The sequence below is a fragment of the Syngnathus leptorhynchus genome, chromosome 3, assembly GCF_054491065.1.
Source record: "Syngnathus leptorhynchus isolate UIUO chromosome 3, UIUO_Slep, whole genome shotgun sequence".
Classification (NCBI taxonomy): Eukaryota; Metazoa; Chordata; class Actinopteri; order Syngnathiformes; family Syngnathidae; genus Syngnathus; species Syngnathus leptorhynchus.
In genome coordinates, this window is record NC_141197.1 from 7,396,928 (window position 1) to 7,418,970 (window position 22,043).

The 22,043-nt window shown below is 38.9% G+C and overlaps 2 protein-coding genes across 4 annotated transcripts; both read right to left on the minus strand.

The window, feature by feature from the left end:
- Positions 1 to 2,296: 2,296 nt before the first annotated feature.
- On the minus strand, positions 2,297 to 12,485 carry LOC147059028 (kinesin-like protein KIF23). 3 transcript variants are annotated; one of them, XM_085908038.1, is made up of 23 exons: positions 12,353 to 12,485; positions 11,639 to 11,705; positions 11,251 to 11,379; positions 10,855 to 10,960; positions 10,648 to 10,784; positions 10,373 to 10,485; positions 10,120 to 10,290; positions 9,281 to 9,393; positions 8,735 to 8,856; positions 8,459 to 8,561; positions 8,315 to 8,394; positions 8,124 to 8,243; positions 7,690 to 7,849; positions 6,927 to 7,088; positions 6,584 to 6,750; positions 6,196 to 6,369; positions 5,907 to 6,113; positions 5,369 to 5,683; positions 4,425 to 4,658; positions 4,191 to 4,279; positions 3,940 to 4,000; positions 3,189 to 3,229; positions 2,297 to 2,779 (listed from the first exon to the last, which is right to left on the minus strand). In XM_085908038.1, the coding sequence occupies exons 1-23, from the start codon at positions 12,364 to 12,366 to the stop codon at positions 2,764 to 2,766; spliced, it is 2,901 nt and encodes a 966-aa protein (XP_085764164.1). In that variant the 5' UTR covers positions 12,367 to 12,485; the 3' UTR covers positions 2,297 to 2,763. The 3 variants fall into 3 exon arrangements, with proteins under 3 accessions (XP_085764164.1, XP_085764165.1, XP_085764166.1); XM_085908039.1 differs by lacking the exon at positions 4,425 to 4,658 and having other exon boundaries at positions 2,298 to 2,779; XM_085908040.1 differs by lacking the exons at positions 4,425 to 4,658; positions 5,369 to 5,683 and having other exon boundaries at positions 2,299 to 2,779.
- Positions 12,486 to 12,817: 332 nt separating this feature from the next.
- On the minus strand, positions 12,818 to 18,933 carry paqr5b (progestin and adipoQ receptor family member Vb). The gene is made up of 8 exons (XM_085908504.1): positions 18,808 to 18,933; positions 17,794 to 17,921; positions 16,696 to 16,901; positions 15,970 to 16,096; positions 15,646 to 15,690; positions 15,036 to 15,132; positions 14,437 to 14,581; positions 12,818 to 14,299 (listed from the first exon to the last, which is right to left on the minus strand). Exons 1-8 carry the CDS (start codon positions 18,859 to 18,861, stop codon positions 14,052 to 14,054), a joined length of 1,050 nt encoding a protein of 349 aa, XP_085764630.1. The 5' UTR covers positions 18,862 to 18,933; the 3' UTR covers positions 12,818 to 14,051.
- Between the last annotated feature and the right edge of the window lie 3,110 nt (positions 18,934 to 22,043).

The window sequence follows — 22,043 nt, forward strand, 5'->3', positions numbered from 1 at the left end:
TAGCTTTGCTTACCTTCAGCTGGAAATAGAAACAGCTCAAGCTTTGTCTCAACTGCTTTCACAAGTGCATACTAAGGTGAATTTACAAACTGGGCAATATTGGCCCACTGGCACTATCGTGTGATATACAAAACAGGAGCTGCAGCAAATATTGTGCCTTTTGTGATAATGCTTATTTGGGGGATTGGCATTGTCAGACTTGTTCAGGTACTTTGTAGTACCGGTTGGTAATTGCACTACATACAATGAGTACATTGTGACACTATGACCATTGCAAGATGTGTGTTACAATGTAGCCCCAAAAGTGGAACACAATTCATTCCGGCATACTAATCGACCACCGATTTATTAGGCGACATTATTGTCACGGAAAACAGATATACGTAAAAACGTTTACATTCTTAATCGCCACACGAGTGTAAAAAGAAAGTATCACCTTTTTTTTTTTTTAAAGACTATACTCACCCTTTGGAGGCCATGAATAATGGGAAGCGGGAAGGAAGGACTGCTGACTTACCACAGCGGAAAAATAAGTGAAGTTGCGTATAATGAAAGTTTGAAAAATTAGCAGCGTGTATTCAATTATGACTTTGATGCGTGATGGACAAAGGCTTAAACTCTCAACAGAAAGATTAAACACAACTCACATGCGTTCCGTTCCGGATTTGCTTTAGCCAGTTAATCTCTCAGGTGTTGGGTTTATACGTAAATAAAGATTAAAGATTCATTTTGTACTTACTACTTGTGTAGAATAACCCTTACTTTTATTGTATGCAACTTTAAGATTAATTTTGTCAGACGCATTTGTAAAACAACAAAACAAAATTGAACCCCAATACTGACTGTTGATTGTTTCCTAAAATTAGTGCCGTAAAATACAAACAGCAAAAATCATGAGAAGTGAACAAAAAACCCAACTAGATTATATTACAGTTATAAATGTATAAAGACACAATACTGACTGTATATAATGCTCTATAGTTATATTGATGACTTTGCATCACAACTATTTTTGACTTAAGCACAGCTGAGAAAGGCAACGGCTACACGGCAAAACCTTTTCAGGTTGTTGTGGTTTTACATGGAATAAAAATGTGGTGACACCTATTAAACACACAAACTATGCTTAGCACCATGAAAGGTGAGACCGGAAAATTGACAAAGCAGCCCTTAGAGCGCAAGTACTTCTATTGACTTTGAACACAAAAATATACAAACCCACACACACACCGCTGTCCAAACAGTGTTTGTTGACTGGAGCAGACAAGAGCGGGAGGTTGAAATAAGTGAGGGCTCACGAGAAACGGGGCTGTCAAACACATCTCGCAAGACAATGGAGAAGTCATTTAGAGGAAATGGCTTCAATCAATAGAAAGGGACAAAGAAAAAAGGTAGCTACGGTGATGATAAATTCCTGGATATCGTTATCGTTAATGCATAAAGACAAAGGTATAAAATCAAAAGCAGTTTTTATGCTGTCATATAATTGAAATAAAAGGAGGAGTTGAACAAAAAGTGATTTGTTTTGTCCTTCACCATACACACAAGTCAATTGTGAACACAATAAATGATGTTCTATTAAGATTCAGAAATAACGGGAACTAACTATTCCCAATTTCCTAAAGCAAAGACTCGTTGACAGGTCTGGTTCAGACTTGTTTAAAAAGTCATTAGTGTGTGTTTGAGTTAAAGGAGTCGTTAATAAAGTGGTGCCGTCATGTGCTATTTGCTCACTCACTACGTGAAGGTTTGTTAGTTAAACAAGGCAGGAAGGAAGGGTCAATATTTTCACAAGCAGCCGAGGGCTGACATGCCTGATGAAACCATTTCCCACATTCTTATCACTTGCAAAAGTCTACAACACAGGATGGAAGAACTGTGGACATCACAAACAAGCAAGAAAAAAAACAGATTCGCTTTTTTTTGTCAAATTAAGATTGTTAAATGTTTTTATCAAGCAAAGTTATGAGTTGCCCACTATAGGTAATATTCCACTGAGCTTTAATTGCTTTTATGTGTAATTAGTGAGTTGGCATATTATGAGTTTATTTACTTTCAAAAATTGTCATTTAAAAATTATGCAATATTTTTTAATTGTTTTTTGCCATTTCATATTTTATTTCACTTCCAAATGATTCAATAAAGACTTTCCCCTCTTCATTCAGAATATCAAGTAATTTACAGTCAATTATTCATTCTGTATTATAGATTTTCAATTATACTTTATGTGCAGCTTCCTTTTATGATTTTGATACCTGTATATAGAGTTAAAAGGATGGTCCTTTACTCCGAATAAATAAACTACACGTCAACTTGAGTTGAATGAATTTAATGCCACCAAATGAATACTGTAGTCTGTCTTATTGTCTATTTTTCTAAACAGATGGGGGGGAGGCAAATCACGATACTTATTTACAGCACATCAACACCAGCCTTGATGTAAAAAAAAAAATTAAAAAAAATAATAATCTATGGAAAACAATTTGTGCGGCAGTAAAAACTCCTGGTTACAAGTCTTGAACTCAACTACTTGGTGTTCAAAAAAAGGTGGGGGGGGGAAGAAAAAGAGCAATAATCCAGCAAATTGCAATTATATATAGAGATATAATAATGTCATTTTTCTTACTAATCCATTGAAATTCTATTCTAAAGTGTCAGCATATAATTAAGTGTTTAAAAAATGTGCATTGTTCCTTCATGTCAATGTCCCATTTAGCAAACAGGCAGCTTGTTTTGTTGCTACTCGGAAAAAAAAAAAAATCTTCACGGCTTCCTGCGTCTACAGAGCAAAGAAAAATGAGACATTTTGAGAAATTTAGCAAATTTACACTACCGTTCAAATGTTTGGGGGTCACCCAGGCAATTTAGTGTTTTCCATGAAAACTAACATAATAATAATCCATTAAACATCTAACACAATTAGCAAACACAATGGAATATTAGAATACCTTTATACACCTATGTGGATATTGCATAAAAAACTAGGATAGTCATTTACCACATAAACAAAATATAGAGTGTATTCCTGATTAGTTTAATTGTATCCTCACAGAAAAAAAAAAAAGATTTTATTCTAACAATAAGAACAAATATTTCTAAGGGACCCCAAACTTTTTAATGGTAGTGTAACACAAGATGCAGATCAACAAAAATAGCAACAGTGGTAACAAATGTATGTGCACACTTACTTTTGATACCCAAGTGCAGCACTTGTGCTTGCAACAGGAGCCTGTGGTAGACAAAATAGCAAGGACGTACATTCATTGTGTGTATATCAACCTGAATCCCACTGAGCCGCAAGTGTTGCATGTAGTAAATGTGAGTATTTTGTTTTCAGGGTTCCTAAATGATTGCAAACAGTCTTTCTTCAAGGAAATTTTGTTTGCAACCTTCGATGGTGAATGGTGAGTGTTTAAGACCATGCGTGAACTTGAATGAACCCTGAGGGGGGGGAAAAAAATTAGGCCGTTTGCAAACTCTCGCCAACCCAGCTCAGCAAGATACAGGCTTAAAGAAAATGGGGCACCGTGCAAAACATGAATAAAACACAAATACTGTATCTTGTTGAAAAAGATAAAAAAGTATCGGATGTACAACACTGATTTGAGGAAACATGGGTGAACATTAGCAAAATCGGATCCTTGTAACATGTCAGCAGGTGCAAAACAGCAATAGCCGTAAGAGTCGTAAATACTGTTTTATGATAAAGCGCATACTTTATGCACACTAGATTATGTGCATGATTTTGCTTTTTTCTGTCTAGGTAATGTAATGAAGAATTTAACATTTGGCTTATATTGCCCCCTGCTGTTGAATTTGAGGATTGTATTGAGGGGCACAGAGAAGTTTTCTAACTAGTTTTAACATCCAATTGGAAAAGGAGGAAAAAATACTTCTATAAATAATTGTGTTTTGCTGAAAAATAAAAATTGACAGTACCCAGTTTTCTTGGTCCTCCTTGTTATGCGGTGCCTCTGCAGAGCCTGACCTTCTCTTGCGACTGGAACAAGAACATTTGGGTTAGGGCAATATTTTTGATATACAGCAATTTTAATTCAATTTACAATTTTCTTCAAATCAAGCTTTACTTCAATATTCAAAATTGACAAACATGACAGAAGGGTAAGTTTCATGGTGAAAGCTGTGTCACAAAACAAACTTTGGAGGCTGAAGATAAAAGACGAGGGTACCTCGGCGCAGTTGGGCGCTCCTGCCTCAGTGTCTCAACATCTGTAAATTCTACGGACTGGCCACCACTTCTGGTCCTAAAAACATTGCCCTGTGGGGGTAAAACATAGAAGAATAACAGGGTCCAATGACAGCATGGTGGGAACAAAATCGGTGTCTCTTTAATCCCTGAAATGACCAAAGTGTCAACTTAAATCAAATGCATTGGATCGATGAGTGAACGATCATCTTTTTACCTTGATCAACTTGGTTGAAATTTCCCCATCAGAGGCAAGCTCTTGATGTCTAAGCACATACTTGTGACATTTAGACAGAGCTTTCTCGCTCGGGGAACACACTTGGATTGCATTGGGTATTACTGGCTGCATGACAGTGCCAAGGTCGACATTAGAAGATGGTTTGTGGTCTACCCATTTCTCCCCACCTGCAGAGTGTGAGCGTCTGTGCACTGGATTAATTTGCTGAGTTGGCTGATGATCCCAGTGGAAAAGAGAAAAACCAAGAAATTATTCAGATTTGTGACAATTAAACTCAGATTTATTTTATTTTTTTTCCCCATCAAGCGAGTGGGTCGTTCAAGTGCGGCAAGAATAATTGTACAACTGGAAGTCACGGGTGACACTGTTGAGCACCGTAGATATGGCACCACACAAATTAACTGATATGAATCTAGAATTACATTGAGGAGAATAACAAAAAAAATTCTGGTGACTGTTCCAGTAATATATACACTTATTCAACGCTCCAGCTGAAAACACCCACTGCAAGGAAAGCATCCCAGTAGTTTGTGAGTTGTCATGCAAAGGCGACAGAATGTGAAACTGCATGCAAATTTAAAACAGAGTGCGTGAGTACGATTTCAATGGAATTTGGACAATATTGCACATTTAAAGATGAATAGCGTAAACCAATTTTGAGAGAGCGAAAGCGCTAGCTGAGAAAAAAAATTCTACAAGCAAGATATAGATAAACCAAAGCACTACTTGGGAAAAGCTCAGGGTTAGAGTCTAAAAAAACCATAATTGACATCCAGGCTAAAAAGCACATATGGCACACGTCTCTGAATGTCACACAAAGCCACTAACAGTTCTAACTAGCAGATGCTAGAGCACACTATGGCCTGCCACAACCAAAAAGAACCCAGGTCACAAACACATCTAGATGACTAGCACACACTAACCCTTATGCCTGCCTCTAGGTCTAGTCCGTGGACCAGCCGTGTTGCAGGGGCCTCCGTTTCTGAGGCAAAGTGATGGCCTCTCCTGCGATTCGCTCTGCTGGCATCATTGCACATGGCGGGAGTCCGGCTCCTGCACTGAGGGGTCCTCGCTTCTCTATACTGGGAGGTTACTGAATCTACAGGACACCTCTGCTCCCACTCAGAGATGGAAGATGCTACTGAGGGATAAGATGAAGTGGACGAAGCAGTGGCGGCATTGTCCTGAACTGTCCTAATCTTAGCTTGACTCTGTTGGGAAGGTGTTTGTCGAAGATCCTGAAAAGTGATGAGGGAACCAGGCCAAAGCATGGTGTGCTTAGTTAAGGTAGTTAGAAATACACAAGGTCACATACAGGATAAAAACAGCAGCCATAAATAGCAAGTCTGCGAAATGGATCGATTACACTTCGACAAACAAAAAGCTGAAGGTCTGCTAGACAGACAATCAAACACACGTCCTTGCTCAATACAGTACAACGTATTTATTGTTATCACTTACTGGTGATGGAGAGGCCGACCTCTTCTGTCCATATTTGCGATCTCGGTCCCTTGAAGGCCTTTCTGGTTTCTCTGGTCTCTCTGTGCTACTGCTGCTGTTGCTGCCACGGCTGCTCTCTGAAACGATGGCTTTGAGCTGCTTCAGCTTCTCATCCTTGACCCATAACTTGTTCTGCATCTCCAGCTGCTTGGCATTCACCCGTCTTTCCTGGAAAAGCAAAATGTTTCTCAAAGGACGGTGGCACTACATTTATATGACCATAGTGTTACATCTTGATAATTCCACTCACACACTCCTTCTCCCACTTGAGTTTGGCGTCGGTAACCATGCCCTGCATGTGCTGCTCCATTCGCCTCCTTTCCGACAGTTCCTGCTGGAGCTTTTGCGCACGAGTCTCCAGCTCTTGCTCGAGCGAGCGCTTGTCGTTCTCATACATGTCGGTTGTCTTTTGCAGGATATCAATCTAAACAGTGGAGACATTTGACCTAATGTGCTGTCACTGACAGAGCTTCACTAAAATTATACACATGACAAGAAATACACTGATGACTGGTTGACCGGCCAACAAGACATGACTTTGTGAATAAAGTAATATATTTTTAGTCGGAGAAACAGGGTTACAATTGACAATTTACAGGAAAAAGTTTGACCCGGGGCCAGTTGAGGGAGATATGTACCTTGTATTCCAGAGTTTTGGACTTTTTTTCGAGCCGTTCCAGCTCTGTTTTTTGGTTGATGATAACTTTATCCCTCTCGCTCAGTTTGCTTTGCTGGTCTTGGATTAAGCTCTCCTTATTGCCAAGTTGACCATCAAATTGCTGAAGCATGGAGTTCAGCATATTGGCTGCGCAAGAAAACACAGTGTGAGCGACTATGACACTAAACCTGAGAAGAATTCAAATGTTGAACTGTGGTAAAGAAAAACACTGACAATACCACAGATAGACTATTAAACCATACTAAATCGGAACTGTAACTAAATTATCTCAAAAATCATTCAATGCTGTGTAAATTTTGTACCAGCTTTGTTGAACTGCTCTGCCATCAGCTGACGGATGTGATGTCTCTTCTCCAGGACCTCAATCAGGCGTGGTAGTGTCTGATCATCTCCTGGGTCCACCAGCTCACAGGACGGCAGAGGTGGAAAGCTTTCAATGAGTTGATTGAGCAGAGCGGCATCATCTACCATAGAAAACGTGAACATATAAAATCAGGGCATTGGCCAAGAGATATTTGCAAAGTCTCATAAACATGGCACAATAAGAGAGTGATAGTTTGAAATACGAAAGACTTACCAATAGAGCTGGACATTTTTGAAAAACAATTGAATTGTGATAATGATTTAAGATACAATTATTTCTTTAAGGTTCTTTTCTAATATGTTGAAAAAAAATATCTTAACCTGTATTACAATAAACACCACCAAATTTATGATAGTTTAGGATTTTGCTGAAATAACGTCAAATGAATTTTTAAGCGTTTGCTCAGACAACTTGACAGAATTCCACCAAACAAGAGTGATGTAAACATAAGTCAGACCACAGTACAAACACATCTGTAGCTATATCACTTGAACATTTCATGTTACATGATATGTAAACACGTGGAGTGCACTTCTTAAGTATTAAACTCATATGGACACTGTATAAATTAATCAATACAAGATACATATATAAAATAAATATTGTACCAGCCGACTGAAACGAAGCAGTTTTTTGTCCAAATATCATACCACATTGCAATTGTCAATTAAAATGTGATTGATCATTTGAGCTCGATTTACCAGCATTACAGGAAGCTCCTCGATCATCCAGGCGACGTGACAGCTCTTCCCTGAATGCTTGATTTCTTTGCCTGCGTCCAGCCGCGAGCCCGCAGATCGGCCTGTCCACCGGCCGTGCAACTTCCACCTCTTGTGTCATCTCTGCAAACCGCATTACGAGCTGCGGCACCAAAGGCAATGATTACAGGATTATGATGTACCAAAGTTGAACTCCTTTTATGAACTGTATTGTGAAACAGCAGCAAGACTATTATAGGAAAAACCATTTTTTGAGGCAGACTCGGATAAGTTGAGGGACAGACGGTTGAGACAGTTATAGTTTTGTTAAAAGACACCTCAGTGAAGTCTGTCAAATAGCCAGTGTAAGTAAAGTAAATCTTTTGAGTTGCCCCCAATGACTGTTAGTAGTGCGATCTGCATGGAATATGCATTACCATCGTTTCCTCGTAATCATCGGCTTTTGGGTTGACACAAACAATCATCTTAACCTTTCCTTCTCCATCAAAGTAATTCTTAAAAAGGTGAGTCACTTTCGAGTCCCTGTATGGCACCATCTGGAAAAGAAGGTCAACGTGATAGTGGAGGGGGGGGGACACTAACTCTTATGAGAAGCAAAACTACCCACCTTGTTGGTTCCACACATCTGGTTCTCTCGCAGGACTTCCATACATGTGCGCAGAGTCATCAAAGACTGATTTATATTACCTGGAATATACGAAGGAAGATGAATAATTTTCATTGACAATCTCTGGCAATAAAAGAGACTGACCTGCTTCACGCAGACGGCTCCCCTCTGCTCTCGTTCTACTGGTGCGCTCGCTCCCTGCCAGGTCAACCAAACACAGCTGGCTGACATTCACCTGGTTTTTGTCCTAGAATGAACTCACAGATTGAATATCAACAGAAACATGATGGATTCATTTAACTGCCTGCTTTTGTGTCACATCATCGTTAGCTTGAAGCAAACTAACGCTAATGGTCATTGTTTCCTAAAAGAAATCTTGAATACAGAATCCATCAAGTAACCTTTGGAGCGGGATATTACCTGCAGGACGTTGTCGCCATCAGCATCGAGAGGTGCCTGAACCAGCTTTAAAGTGAAGACACTGTGGGAACGACTGGATTCGCGGTTCAGTTGCGTGTTGGCAATCCTTCTCTTCTTTTGACCTACAAGAAGCAGTAATTTACTAATTTACACCTATGTTGAAGAATCCAATTCATGGAAAACACTGAAATACCTAAGTTCTAAGAATAAAAAGACAAGACCACAACGCTACGTGATGGTTTCTGGAAGATTTTAAGTACCATATATGGTATATTCATATCTCTTTAACTTTTACCTCAAGAAGAATTCAAGAAATTTTATTGGCCATGTTTGAGCATGCCAAACAAGGATTTTGACTTCGGTACATCTCAACCTCTGTTCAACATTTAGGTGACTGACAACACTCAGGACATGTGCAAAAATCTAATCAAATCATAGTGTATTGTGTCCTTAAAAATTAGAGGTCTCATCTTGGCCCCATTTTCCAGAGAGTGGTTCTAATTGATGCTAATTTCCCAAGGAGTAATTAAACCACTTTTCACTCACCCTTCCAGAAGACTTCAAATGCCTCTTCCGTCGATTTGACCTCAACTTCAGTGCAGCCGGCAACATACATGTTATGATTCTGATCTTCTCGTAGAATCTTGGATTGAGGAGCTCTGAGGGATCCAAAAGCAAACAAAACTTGAAGCACCGAAACAGAGTGGTACAATGATGTAGACATTTGACAGTCAAAAGTGAAAACGCAACAAGATACATTGTGTTGCAGCCACATGCCACGAACATAAAACGCCCTCGCGGCTGAAGGAAGCGGGCAGTCATTTCATTTTGAAAATAACACAAAAATGCCACGGAGAAATCAACGCATTAGAGTGCGATGTACTTGGCGAGTGGCAACACAAGACTTTACTTCTTCCGACGGCATTGTTAGTCCATTCATATATGGAGTAAAGCTCAAGCCATTCAGTGAGTACAAATATAGTACCAGCTCAAAGCAGAGCTCCAGTAGTAAGCCGGAATGACACAAAGCTAGTTAACTATGTTAAATGTTAAAATCACAAGCCTTCTCGACAGCATGAACAGATAGCAAATAGCTTCTATACAGTGAAGCTAAGGATACAAATAAAATCTTTGGGACCACATACACAAAGTCAGTGTTCTTGACAGGTGTGCCAATACCGAGCCACCTAACAAAAGAGAATGATTTTGGGGTGACTCAACATTACAGCAGAAAAAAAGTCTCCATTATAGTGTATCAATTGTATCGTATCCGATATGCGAAACAATCGTATGAAGTAACAGGGATTGGACCGCCGGTGCCGCTCTTCTAAGTGGGACCAGGTCAGTCTGTTCTTTTTTTCTGTAAAGCAATCACTGCCTCTTACTTTGGTCTGATGGGATCAAAAGAGGTATCCTCGAGAAGATCATAGATGTAGTTGTTATAGACCTCAACGTAGGACACCAAAATGCTGTAACAACAGTCTTCATCCACATTCTCAGCTTTACATGCCTCTTGTGGACTGATCATGTCTGCAAATTCTGGGTCCGCCTTCTGCCTAAACAGAATGGAAAATAAGGAGCAGAATGTTGAGTCAATTGTTAACAATGTAACTGGCAGGAAAGAAAAACAAATAGTACCTGGAGGAAGGTGTCTTGGGCACTAAAGGTTGAGTGTCTCGCTTCTGTCTCTCAAGGAGAGCATCAACGTCATTCTGGATGTCAATCCCATTTTTGTCATCTGGTTTAAACACCTATAGAAACAAGCATCTTCTTTCTTTTTTCATATTTGAAAATCAAACAATTTAAAAAATTTTGTCAGATCTGTCACAACCTTTTTTCACATTTGAAAAAAGACAGATTGTTTTCATTTGTTAGACGGTGCATGTGTATATACATTTTTATCAAGGTCTTACAAATCGTTTGGCCTGAAAGGGGCCGATACTGTTGAACAGCATGTCAAGAGAACGAGGGAGGAGTCCACCCTCTCCAGACGAGCCTGTCATAGTGAAGGTCTTACCACTTCCTGTGACACCATATGTAAACAGCAGACCTTGATGGGGAGAAAAAAATAACAATAACCATAAAGGAGAAGACGGAACGCAATAAGCTTAAGCACTTACCATTTTTACACTGAATAAGGTCCTCCACTAGCGGTTTGGCAACTTCCTCAAAGAGCTCCATTTGAGTGGTATTAATACCAAATACTTTTTTGAAGGAGTATTGCGTCTAAAATATTGTCAACAAACAATAGATGTCAGTTTATGCAACATCACTACAGAATTGTATGCAAAAATACTGATCACACATGCCTACTGCTTTGTTTTGTAAATTCAAATAAATGGAAACATAAAGACTGGTTGTGTGTTTGTGATGCCTCCCAGATTAGGCACATATAGCAAAGTGAAATTGACACCAGGTCTGGTGGACGTTTAAGTAGAGTCCAAATATGGAACCGAATTTGAGACACTGCAGATAATTTTGACCTTGGTCAAATGGGACACTGACACATACTGTACCTCTTTGAATTCTCCATTGCGGTTGGCTTTAAGGCCATCCGGAGCATGCAACTGAATTGTGGAGTTGCTGATCATTTCAATGCAACATTCCTCATTGTCTGCTCCAAGTGGCCGTATACGGCAGTACACCTACAAATGAAACAGTACACATCTTCAAAGTACATACTGTAATTGAAAAATCAATCAACAAAGCTTTTTCATGCGTCCCTGGTTATACATTTCAAATACATAAAATCAATATAGCTGCTTTTCATTCAGTTGCGTCTAGTGCATTGGGATTTTTTTTTCTTCCTCCCAATAGCTACATCAAGAGAAAACCACTGAAATATTGTGTAGAAGAAAAAAAAATGCGACAATCAACCAAGGTTATGAGTTGTGTTCACTTAACCCCAACAGGATCTTTCTCTATATGGGAAGCCTTTCTGATGCCAGGCCTGCGAGGAGTCTTGAATTTCCTGCAGATAAAAAAAATAGAAGGCTCTTTAAATTAGTTGTAATTCAATTTAAAATATCTGTTCAATTAGTCTTATCATTATTGCACAACATAGAATATTAAACATAGGTTTATGTGTGACCGCTTTTAGTTTTTACATCCACAAATGTGTTGTTGAGTTGCTAATCGGGATTAGTGACGGTTGGTCGAACACTTTAACACACACATGAAGATTTATGACGGAGCTGACATAGCATGATCTGCACTATAATAACATGTTGTTGACATTAAAAATCCAGTCTGGCACATAATTGCGTTACAGTGACTTTAAACCAAATTTGAATTTCCAACAGACTAAAAAGGTTATGATGACTTTGTACTAATAATCCCGACAAATTCTGAACACGCAAACGAATTCAAGTCAACCCGCGACGTCCATTCACATATAAAAATATCAGGCGAGTTACTGTGTTGTACAATCCTGCCGTTGTGCAGTTGGCCCGGTTCGATGGACTAAATGGGGACTGAGGAACGAGGTAGCGTCGCTGATTTCGACCGTCACTAGTAATCTTCAGCAATATATCTGGCAATTAGTGCCCAGGACGAACGACAACTGAAATTTAACTTTAACTCACACGACAGTTTTGTAAGACAGAATTGTATACGTACCCCGGTCTATACATTTTTGGTCCTGTTTAACGCCAGGTAGAAAGCTTCGCGGAACAAAGCGCCCTGTCACTATTTTTGAAATTCCCCCCCCTGTCAAAATGTTTACAACTTCCGGTAGATTTAACCAATCGCAGTGCCGCATGAAACGCTCATGAGTAGAGGTTCCGCCTTCAAACGTAATGACGCGTTCAAATGTAACGCGTGTTATTTTGTTACATCCCAAATTGAGAAATATGTTACACACGCACACACACAAAAACACATACTGACACTGAATTCAAATATACAACTTAATAAATAACAATAAATATAATAAGTCCCACTGTGGGGTGGAGCAATAACTTATTCTGGTCAAATGTTCCTGACACCCACAGATACTGTTTTCTGAGAGGTTACAGTTCATGTCACCAGTTAAACATATTATGGTGTATTTATTTAAAAAAAAATCATGACACGTTGTACAAATAGGCTTTAATTTTGAATAAATATATTTTCAAAATGATCATGCAAACGATCACTGTAAAATGTCAGAAGTTGTAGAAAGAACTATGTAGATGAAAATGTCGATTTTTAATGCTGTAAAAAAAAAGACATTGTATTCCAGTTGTGTTTTCATTTTTTTGTTCCCTTCAAGCTCTTCATTGGTCCCGTCTGCAGCTATCTTAGAATTCAGGGAAATCAAATATATTTGATTGTTTGACTGGATTTTGGTATGTAATCGAGCTATGCTGCAGCATTAGTAGCGTAAATGTACATTTGGTTTCAGGGAACATTGTAATACAAACGTTAGAACAATTATTCCCATTGTGTTTTAGGCAGATCGTCAATTTGCATCACATCCAACAGCAGTCATCACAGTGATGTACTTTGGGTTTAAGAAACATTGTTTCACAAATGTTAGAAAAATTATTCCCATTGTATTTTAGGCAGATCGCCAATTTGCATAACATCCAACAGCAGTCATTACAGTGATACGAAAGCAAACTATAGCTATTCTCTCAGTGGAGATGGCATCTTTTCATTCACATAGACCAGCGGTCGGCAAATTGGGGCCCGCGGACCAATTTTGGCCCGCCATCTATTCTGTCTGGTCCGCGAGATGACGTTAATATGATGAATTGAAAAAAAAAGTTTTTTTTTCAACCCCATATTTTTTTTTAAAAGAAAAAAAGGGCATACATTTAATGGGGTTGTTGTATGCCATACAACAATCCCATCAAATTCGAAACATTTATTGAGGTATGATAGTTCTAAGTGACAACAACAGGTGGAACATCCTGTTTCAGTTATCCATGACGCACAGGTCGGAACGGTATTGACACGCGACTGCGCGTAATCTTATGCAAAAAAAAAGTGTCCTGTCGCCCTCCTCCAGTGGGCAAGGTAAACAATATTTTGTTAAATTAACAACATAACAAAGTCTGTTCAAATGGAATTAAATTAAATGCATTTTAAAATTAAGATGATGTTTCTTTTAATATAATAATTAATAATTTAAATAGTAGCCCCCCCCAAAAAAAAAGAATGGCCCGTGATGCCATTGGCTGAATTTTCTTTGGCCCGCGTCCAAAAGTAATTGTCGACCCCTGACATAGACAGCTTCCAATAAAGACATGTTATATACTGTACACAATAACAAATGTTGGTATCCAAAGACCAGCTTGGAGTTTTGCACTGTAAAGTAGCCATAGCACAAGTATCAATGTGCTTTTAACTGGCTTTTGTGCTGACCAACTGATGCTGAAAGGAGCGGTAGGCTGAAGAGGAGGAGGAGGATCAGATTGATCAGTAGGCAAAGTACTGTTAGACCTAGTGAGTTTGCAAAGGTGATGGGTAGGGAGTGGTTTAGAAGCCAGGAACGTCGCAATACCATGTCTTGCTCAACGGCCATCATCTGGAAGTGGGTGCCAAGGATGCCAAAGACGTGGAAAAGTTGATGACTGTGACCTGCAAACAGAGTTATGACACAATATTCATAATGCCATGCTTGGTTGAACTTGGTTTCCATGCAAATGTCAACACAATTCTGATTGACCCAAGAATAAAACAGTTTGCTCTGCGGGCCGATCTTAGATTTGCCTTACCAATATAGTCGAAGCTGCCAGGTGCCAGGCGCTCGGGTAAATGTGTTGCAAACAGGAAACAAGTGAGTAAAGCCAGTGAAATGTGGGTAAAGTGGAAGACATTGGCTCCGTTATCAGTGCAGCCTTCCCCTTCACATAGGAACAGCTGGAAAAAATAAACATTGCAGCTTTAACAGCTGGAAACACCTTTTCAAGAAATGTATCCTTTAGTCTTTCTATCATGTTAATCATTGTTTTTAGATCACCAAAAATGATTCCCGAGCGCGGCGCCGCTGCTGCTCACTGCTCCCCTCTCCCCCAGGGGATGGATCAAAATCACATGGGGATGGGTTAAATGCAGAGGACAGAGCCCTTTGAGACTGCTTGTGATTTAGGGCTATATAAAAACTTGACTTGACTTTTCTACTTTGGCACTTGAACCAAAACCAGTTTGCTCTATGTCTCTCTACCCTTTCTCCACATCCTCTGATAGTGTGTTGATGAAACACACTGACAATGAGCTGACAATGGGGCAATGAGTAGAAATTCAAGAATTGCATGCGCATGGGGACAACTTGTTTTTTCTTTTTGTCTCTTTTCGGAGACAAGTGTGGCCCTACCCTGTAGAAGAGAGGAATGCTGTCAAACAGGTAAGGGTAGGCAAAAGCAACAAGACGGAGCACTTTGCTGAACCTTGGAGTCTGGCATTCAGGGAATCTGAAATATATGAAAATAAATCAAGCTTAAATATTGAAGCCCCTTGTATTTGGCATTTATTTTTATACGTGCATCAAATGGCAACTAACGGAGAGTATAACCCATAAAAAAACGGAAGCTGAGCGGATTCAGGGGCTGAAATTTGAAAGGATACTATTGATAACAGCTTACCCAACGTAATTTTCACCCACTCGCATAATTTCTTTTCTACTCCATCTTCTTTTTACATTCAAATGGCAGAATGCAAGAATATTTGACTTAATTAAAATGAGGAGGTTTCTGTTAAACAAGTTTTGCTTCTGTTCATTGTTCCACCTACTTCTAGCTGAAACTATAAAAGCAGTTAGTCGTTGTTTGTGGTTGCTCTCCCTAGTGACATTAAGACACTAAGAGTTCAAAATGCCACAGCTAGAAAGATTATGTGAAGGTGAATAACAAAAGCAAAATCACACAGCGGTGTAAAACTAACATAATTTCAAACCCATTTCAATAGGACAAGTGCAAAATATTTACCTCTTTACAACCTCGTGATTATAATGAAGAAAGGGCAATCCAAGCCTGTCAAGTTGGCAGATGGGCATGAAAAACAGTGAGGCGGTTACGTATACATCATCTCCTACCTACAGCCCAAGTGTGCTTAGTAACTCGGTGAAATGATTTAAACTGGCAATCAATCAAACACACACACACAACATTACAGCCAGATCTTGGATGCGAATGCAATGGAAACATTTTACATATTGTATATTTGTCTGCATAGTTAAAGCGTAGCTGTCACATAATTCACAAGATGATAGCTGGTGTGTTGACAAGCAAGAGATAAAGTTCTCACCATACCTGGAGTAGCAGGCCAGGACCGTGCAAAGGATGGCGTTAACCAGAGCAATGGGAACGAAGCATTGGTGGAAGATGCTGTTTACCCACTTGTCTGGGAATACGTAAGCTGAATACGTAATAGCAGTACCTGGATTTCAACATATTTGTTTTAGAAATTTGACTTTTAACAGTTTGTAAATGTATACTGAGGTGAGCTTTTTTCTATTAGTTTTCCACCAATGTCTGCTGGGTACATGAGACCATGTAGTGCACATAATGTGAAAAGAAAATGCTTTGGTTACTTTTGTTCACTAACCATAAAAATATTCCAATAATGTTTAAACAGTGAACGACCAAAACATATGATCAACCACAAAATTCAATACAGAGCAAAAATGTTGCCTTTTTAAATGTTGCTCAGTTTTGCCTGAAACTTGAGAGGAATTAATCCAACCAACATATTTGTTTTCTATATTACTATTAAATGCCTTGAAGTGTGAAGCAGGAGCTTGTCACAAAAAAAAAAAAACATTCAAGATATATTTTTTAAAGTTCAGCAAATTTACTGGCTGCACATGCGAGAGTAGATAAAAAATTGACTTGCATTATCTCAAATTTTTGTGGAAAAACAAGACCATTCATGATTTCCAATATGGTTGACAGTGATGTACAACTGCATTACATCTGAGCAAGAGCTCTTTCTTTGGCTTATGGGTGTATTGCAATACGTACACGCATCACACTCACCCATGCTGTAGAGACCTAGGGCTCCATAATCAATATAAAAGCACATGTGTCGCACCCGTGCTGACATACTGTTGAAGGTGTGAGCGCAGGTTGATGCGAGTGGATATATGCAACTGGAAATGATTAAGACCACCAGAGGCCAGGTGAAGGGGTGCTGCCATGCAGTTTGGATGAGCACCACACTTACTAGTTTCCATAGAAAGTACCTGCAAAGAGGAACAAATGGGTCAAGGTGCGCTACGGACAAAAAAAAAAGAAAAAAGAAATGCAACAGTGTAGGAAAAACAGCGCTTGTCTTCATTGCAGGTGAGTTTCAGCCTATCCCAGCTCATAATGGGTTATCGACTGGGGAGACTGGGGTACACCCCTGGACTAGTTGCCAGCCAATCGCAGGGCACATATTAACAATAACCATGTGTAATGAATTACAATATACCGGCAATCAAAATCGGGAAGCATCAAGCTATGAGGAAAGCTATGCATTTCATATTCTTTAATCATGAGAAATTTGGGTGCATCAATATAAATATATAAAATATTTTGTCCCTGAATACATTGTTGAATAATGCTTTTAATTTTGTAATATTGCTTGTACAATGAAAAAGACTAATTTCTATTCTGCTTGTGTCTATTGTTAAACTCAAGGCTGGCGATGTGTTGCCAAGGAACATTTGTGAGACTGCTACAGGACTAGGAAACAGAGTTGCTAGGAAGCATAACGTAGAAAAAATATACAGTTAGGAAAAAAAAAAATCCATTTGGATCAGTCTAAAATGATTGTGACCCTTTTGAGTGATTCTACTAAACTATGGCCATTTTGCCATTTTGTAGTAAATGGCAACAGACAATATGACAGCAACGCAGCATTTGAATTAGGTAAACATTCAACCCGGCATATTTTAGCGTGTAATTAATGTTCTCGCTTCTAAATTTAGCACTCAGTACAGATGACATTGTGATAGCCTTTTAAAAATATTATTTGCATGATATTAGGCAAACAAAAATTGTTTCAACAACCCAATACCAAACTGGGTTTAATCTAATGTCAAACAAACAATGAGCGCAGGCACATGACAGCAAGATGATGCAGGTGCTTACCAGGTGGGCAAAAAATGGGTCCAGATGTTAACGGTCTCATTGGTCAGCTGAAAGAGGCTTAGTATGCAGTCAGTGGCTGAGCTGCCGTGGTAGCGGTAGCCAGAGATAATGCTATCCTCATGGAAAACCTCAGGAAGAAAATAGGCAAAAGAAAATAAATTCGGTGTCAGAGCAAAATGTATAGTCATAGTTTTCTAACATTAGGCGATGTTGTTTTATTTCTATAATAAAAAGGCCTACAAAATACAACAATACCCTGTGATGAGTTTCTGTTTAAAATGTCACTGTTGTACAACTTGTTTATTTTCTTAATAATTTTAAAATACTGTATTTGACGTAATAGTTAATCAATAATTTAACAAGAACAGCGGATAACTGTAATTCAACAAAATAAAATTGCTGCTTTAAATTTCTCAAGTTAGATCAGTATCTTATTGTATTTTGTAAAAAAAAAAAAAAAAAAAAACAATTTGGGGGGGGGGGGGGGGACAGTATATTTTAATGGCTATTTGGGGGCAATTCATATGGCCCTGGTCTCTGGCCTATAAATTTATTCTCTGCCCCAAAACCAACTAATAATTATGATAGCCATCCATTTTCAAAGCAGCCTTTCCTCCTTTTATGCGGGTGAGCTGGAGTATATCTCTGTTGTGTTCAGGCAAGAGACCAGATACGCTCTGGACTGTTCGCCATGTACGATTAAAAGTAAATTGATTAATTACCAAAAAGTTAAAAAAGTCATTTTAAATATCAGATTTACTTGAGACATAACTCTCTTTTGGCATGATATTGCCTTGCGGCATTATACAAGATATTGTTTGTTACATTTAAGAAAACACTGAAAATGCACTGAATTGAAAATAATTCTCACAGAACTTTTCACTCCCACCACAAGTGCATGGCACAAGTTTGAGTTCTCGTCTCATTGCTTTCAGTTTGTATTGAGTTTTGTAAATTTCCCACCCACTTCATTAAGAACAGCGTATGTTTCCATTAAAGGTACAGCAAACTTACTTTGGGCACTTGATTGACGGTGACGACTCTTGGCAATTTGATGAGGCTGAGCATACTTAACCTCAAAGTGCTGCTATGCTGTCTGTGAGTGACTTGACTTGAGGCTGCCGTCGGGGTGTGCCCTGGTGTCTTTATAAGCGTTGTGCTGACATGCCGCCCCAGTGGATTCAATGCCCCCCCCCTTCAAACCCAGCGAGAATATCCAGTATACCTGTGCCACTCCCTCCTCTACTTTCTCCTCCCTCGATCTTCATTCATACCACACACTTGATGTTTTGTTATTCTGCCAAAGTCAGAAAATGCATCGTAGCACTTGCTTGGGTCAAACTTAGTAGCCAATTTAATATTTTATCCTCAACGTTAATGGGAATTTTATTCAATACCTTACTACTGTAGTATTTAGGGAAAGACCCATGACTACTAACACAATATTATAATTCATGGTTAAATATGTCCTTGAAACTTCAAGCTATATTGTGCTGGCTGCTAAGGTATTGTGCTGCATTATTTTTGTCGACACTAGTAACAAACACAACAATGTAATGTTAAGACCTAATTTGAGCACTACTGCCAAGCTTCATTTCTGCTCTCTCTCACTCAGGGGGAATAGCACCAGGGCAACACAGCATGTTTGTATACCAAGAGATGCATTACCTGGACTCCTGAAGGAAAGCATCTCAAAGGGATTAAAAAAGGTCAAACAAAGAAAGTTGAAGACATAACAACAAGAACCAAAACAGAGAATGGATAACGGCAGATTTCACTCATCATGGGCATGAATGTCATTCATTTGTATTTGAGGCCTTACTACCTCAGCCATGCCCTTTTTTATTACCATCAACAAGTAATTTCTGCGAGGACACCTGACCACTGGCAGAATTGGCTGACAGGCATTTCAGAAAATTGATTGATTGTTTCTTTGCATGATACATCAGGAGCATGTTAACCTTAGGAAAGCCATTCCAAATGTTGAAGGGTATGGGGGCTCTCGCTTAAAGTCAGGTGGGATAACTTAGTAAAAGTACCTCAGTGGCATGGACGGATGGATGGATGGATGGATGGATGGATGGATGGATGGGTGGATGGGTGGATGGATGATGGACAAACGAACAGTCGGACGGAAGGATGGAAGGACAGACGGATGGATGGGAAAATTATGAGTTCTAGGGTCACCATGACAACAGTAGGCAATACTTGTATGACCACGAGATGTCAGTGTTTTCAAGAGAAACGCTCAAGTGGCGGAAACATATTTATGACTATCTTTCTGATGTTAATCTTCATTGATGAGCGGTTCAGATAAAGGATGGATGTCTCATGTGTGCCGAGGTGAATGTTTTTGTCATTCTAATTTCATTAATATAAGAGCATCAAAACTAAATGGAATGCAGACGAGACTAGCCGAGTACTCACTGCACGTGACGTCTGTGTCACTGGTCTGAGGTTTAGGTTCGAATCTCGGCTTGGACCTTCCTGTGTGATGTTTACATGTTTTCTTTGCGCTTGTCAACGGTATACAGTACATCGGCTCTCGCTGAAATCAGATCAACAGGCTCAGTAGATGGATGGATGTTATTGATGAAAAGGTCAAACGTTTCAGACTTGCATCTCTTGACAGTATGCCAAGAGCCTCGCGTGGCAAGCCTGAAACATTTTCGTTACAGCTGCAAAAGCAATAGGAACATGACATGAAATTAACTGGCAGGTTGGTGCTTGCATGAAAACCTTAACCTATTATTTTGGATCAAGAATAATAAAGGATTAAGACAGTAATCTATAGTAAGTCGCCAAGTCATGTGCATGTAGGAGAATTGTTTTGAAAAGTAGGCCACTGTCAAGTTCATAATAATGCAAATGTTAAGAATCAAATAGAATATAATATGTATACATATGTATCTTGAGCACCAGCGTGAGGTTTACCCATATGGCCAAATTAAATTCCCATCCTTGACTAATTTTGACAATTGAATACAATATTGTACATTTGGAGAGAACAACCATTAGACAAAGAATGAACTAATATTAGATGACAAAGATTTATTTATTTGTAAAATGTACTGGATGAGGGACCTTGAGGCTACTTGTACATATTGTAACTATTTATACAGATGCACTTGGAAGTATCCACAGACATTTGTAATTTGATCAAATCAATGAAAAATTACATTCTGTTGTGGGAATTATTGGTGTCATTTGATTTGTGTTTCAATAAAAGAGCTAAACCAATGGAGGAAAAAAAATCTGACATAATGACTGACTCATTCCCTAGTGGAGTACTTTGTACATTAAATGTCAGCATTGAAAATAAAAAGAGATGATTTACTACTTCCTCCCTTTCAATTACTTTACAAAAACAATAATTAATTGTGTATGTCTACACATTTTCCATTTGTAATGATGGCATATGTGAGACAAAAAGTAACAGATGTCTATTCGAATGCTGCTGTTGATTGGTGTCCCTTGAGTTTCTGTTGCCGGCATATGTGTATCCAAATGAGTGGTATGCACAGCAGGCTTTTGATACATTATTAATAGTTTTTCACTCCAGGCACTTCTTTTTCTTTGCTGACTTTCAACCGTTCTTGTTTTTGACTCAATCTGGAGAATTCTTGGCATTAGACATAATACGTATTGACATTACTTTGTGTTTAATAAGTGTTACAAACAAAACAAATATTTCTTTTTCTCATTGTGGTCTAACTTAGATAAGGTTCTGGTGTAGTTATTCAGAAAGACATAAGTTTGATAATACAAAGTCATAAGGAAATTAAAACATTAAACATAACACCCACACCACTGTATCCTTTATGCACAAATGAATCATTACGAAATGTTGGGCAAGTAGCACACCACAAAAAAATTAATCTTAAACTTTTTGACAATTCTGTGATCACAAGTTCAACCTATATTGCAGAAATCATAAATTCAATATGTCCCTCACACATCCATGCTCAGGCCACAATAACTTGGATTTATGGAGGACAATTCAAGAGACCTGAGAAGGGCATTTATAGTAGCTGATGTTGCTTCCTTCGTCTCAACATTGAATCAAATTAGAGACTTCAGTACAACTGGTAATTGGGTTGTAGTGAGACCATGATGTCACTGGCCTGGAGAAAATTGTATACTATATATTTGGGCTGACAAGTGAATTACACTTCACCACAGTACATACTTTGTTTTCACAAAACCAAAGCAGCTATACTCTCTAGTCGGCCATTTAGAGCAGGGGTGTC

What these genes read in the sequence shown, in the direction of transcription:
- LOC147059028 (XM_085908038.1), bottom strand. An exon ending in GCAATGGAGAATTCAAAGAG is followed by an intron (nt 10,961 to 11,250) that starts GTACAGTATGTG and finishes ACAATATTTTAG; the next exon opens with ACGCAATACTCCTTCAAAAA. An exon ending in ATGATTACGAGGAAACGATG is followed by an intron (nt 7,850 to 8,123) that starts GTAATGCATATT and finishes TTGGTGCCGCAG; the next exon opens with CTCGTAATGCGGTTTGCAGA.
- paqr5b (XM_085908504.1), bottom strand. Translation starts at nt 18,861, where the DNA reads ATGCTCAGCCTCATCAAATTGCCAAGAGTCGTCACCGTCAATCAAGTG. An exon ending in ACCCATTTTTTGCCCACCTG is followed by an intron (nt 16,902 to 17,793) that starts GTAAGCACCTGC and finishes TCCTCTTTGCAG; the next exon opens with GTACTTTCTATGGAAACTAG. An exon ending in AATCACGAGGTTGTAAAGAG is followed by an intron (nt 15,133 to 15,645) that starts GTAAATATTTTG and finishes CATATATTTCAG; the next exon opens with ATTCCCTGAATGCCAGACTC.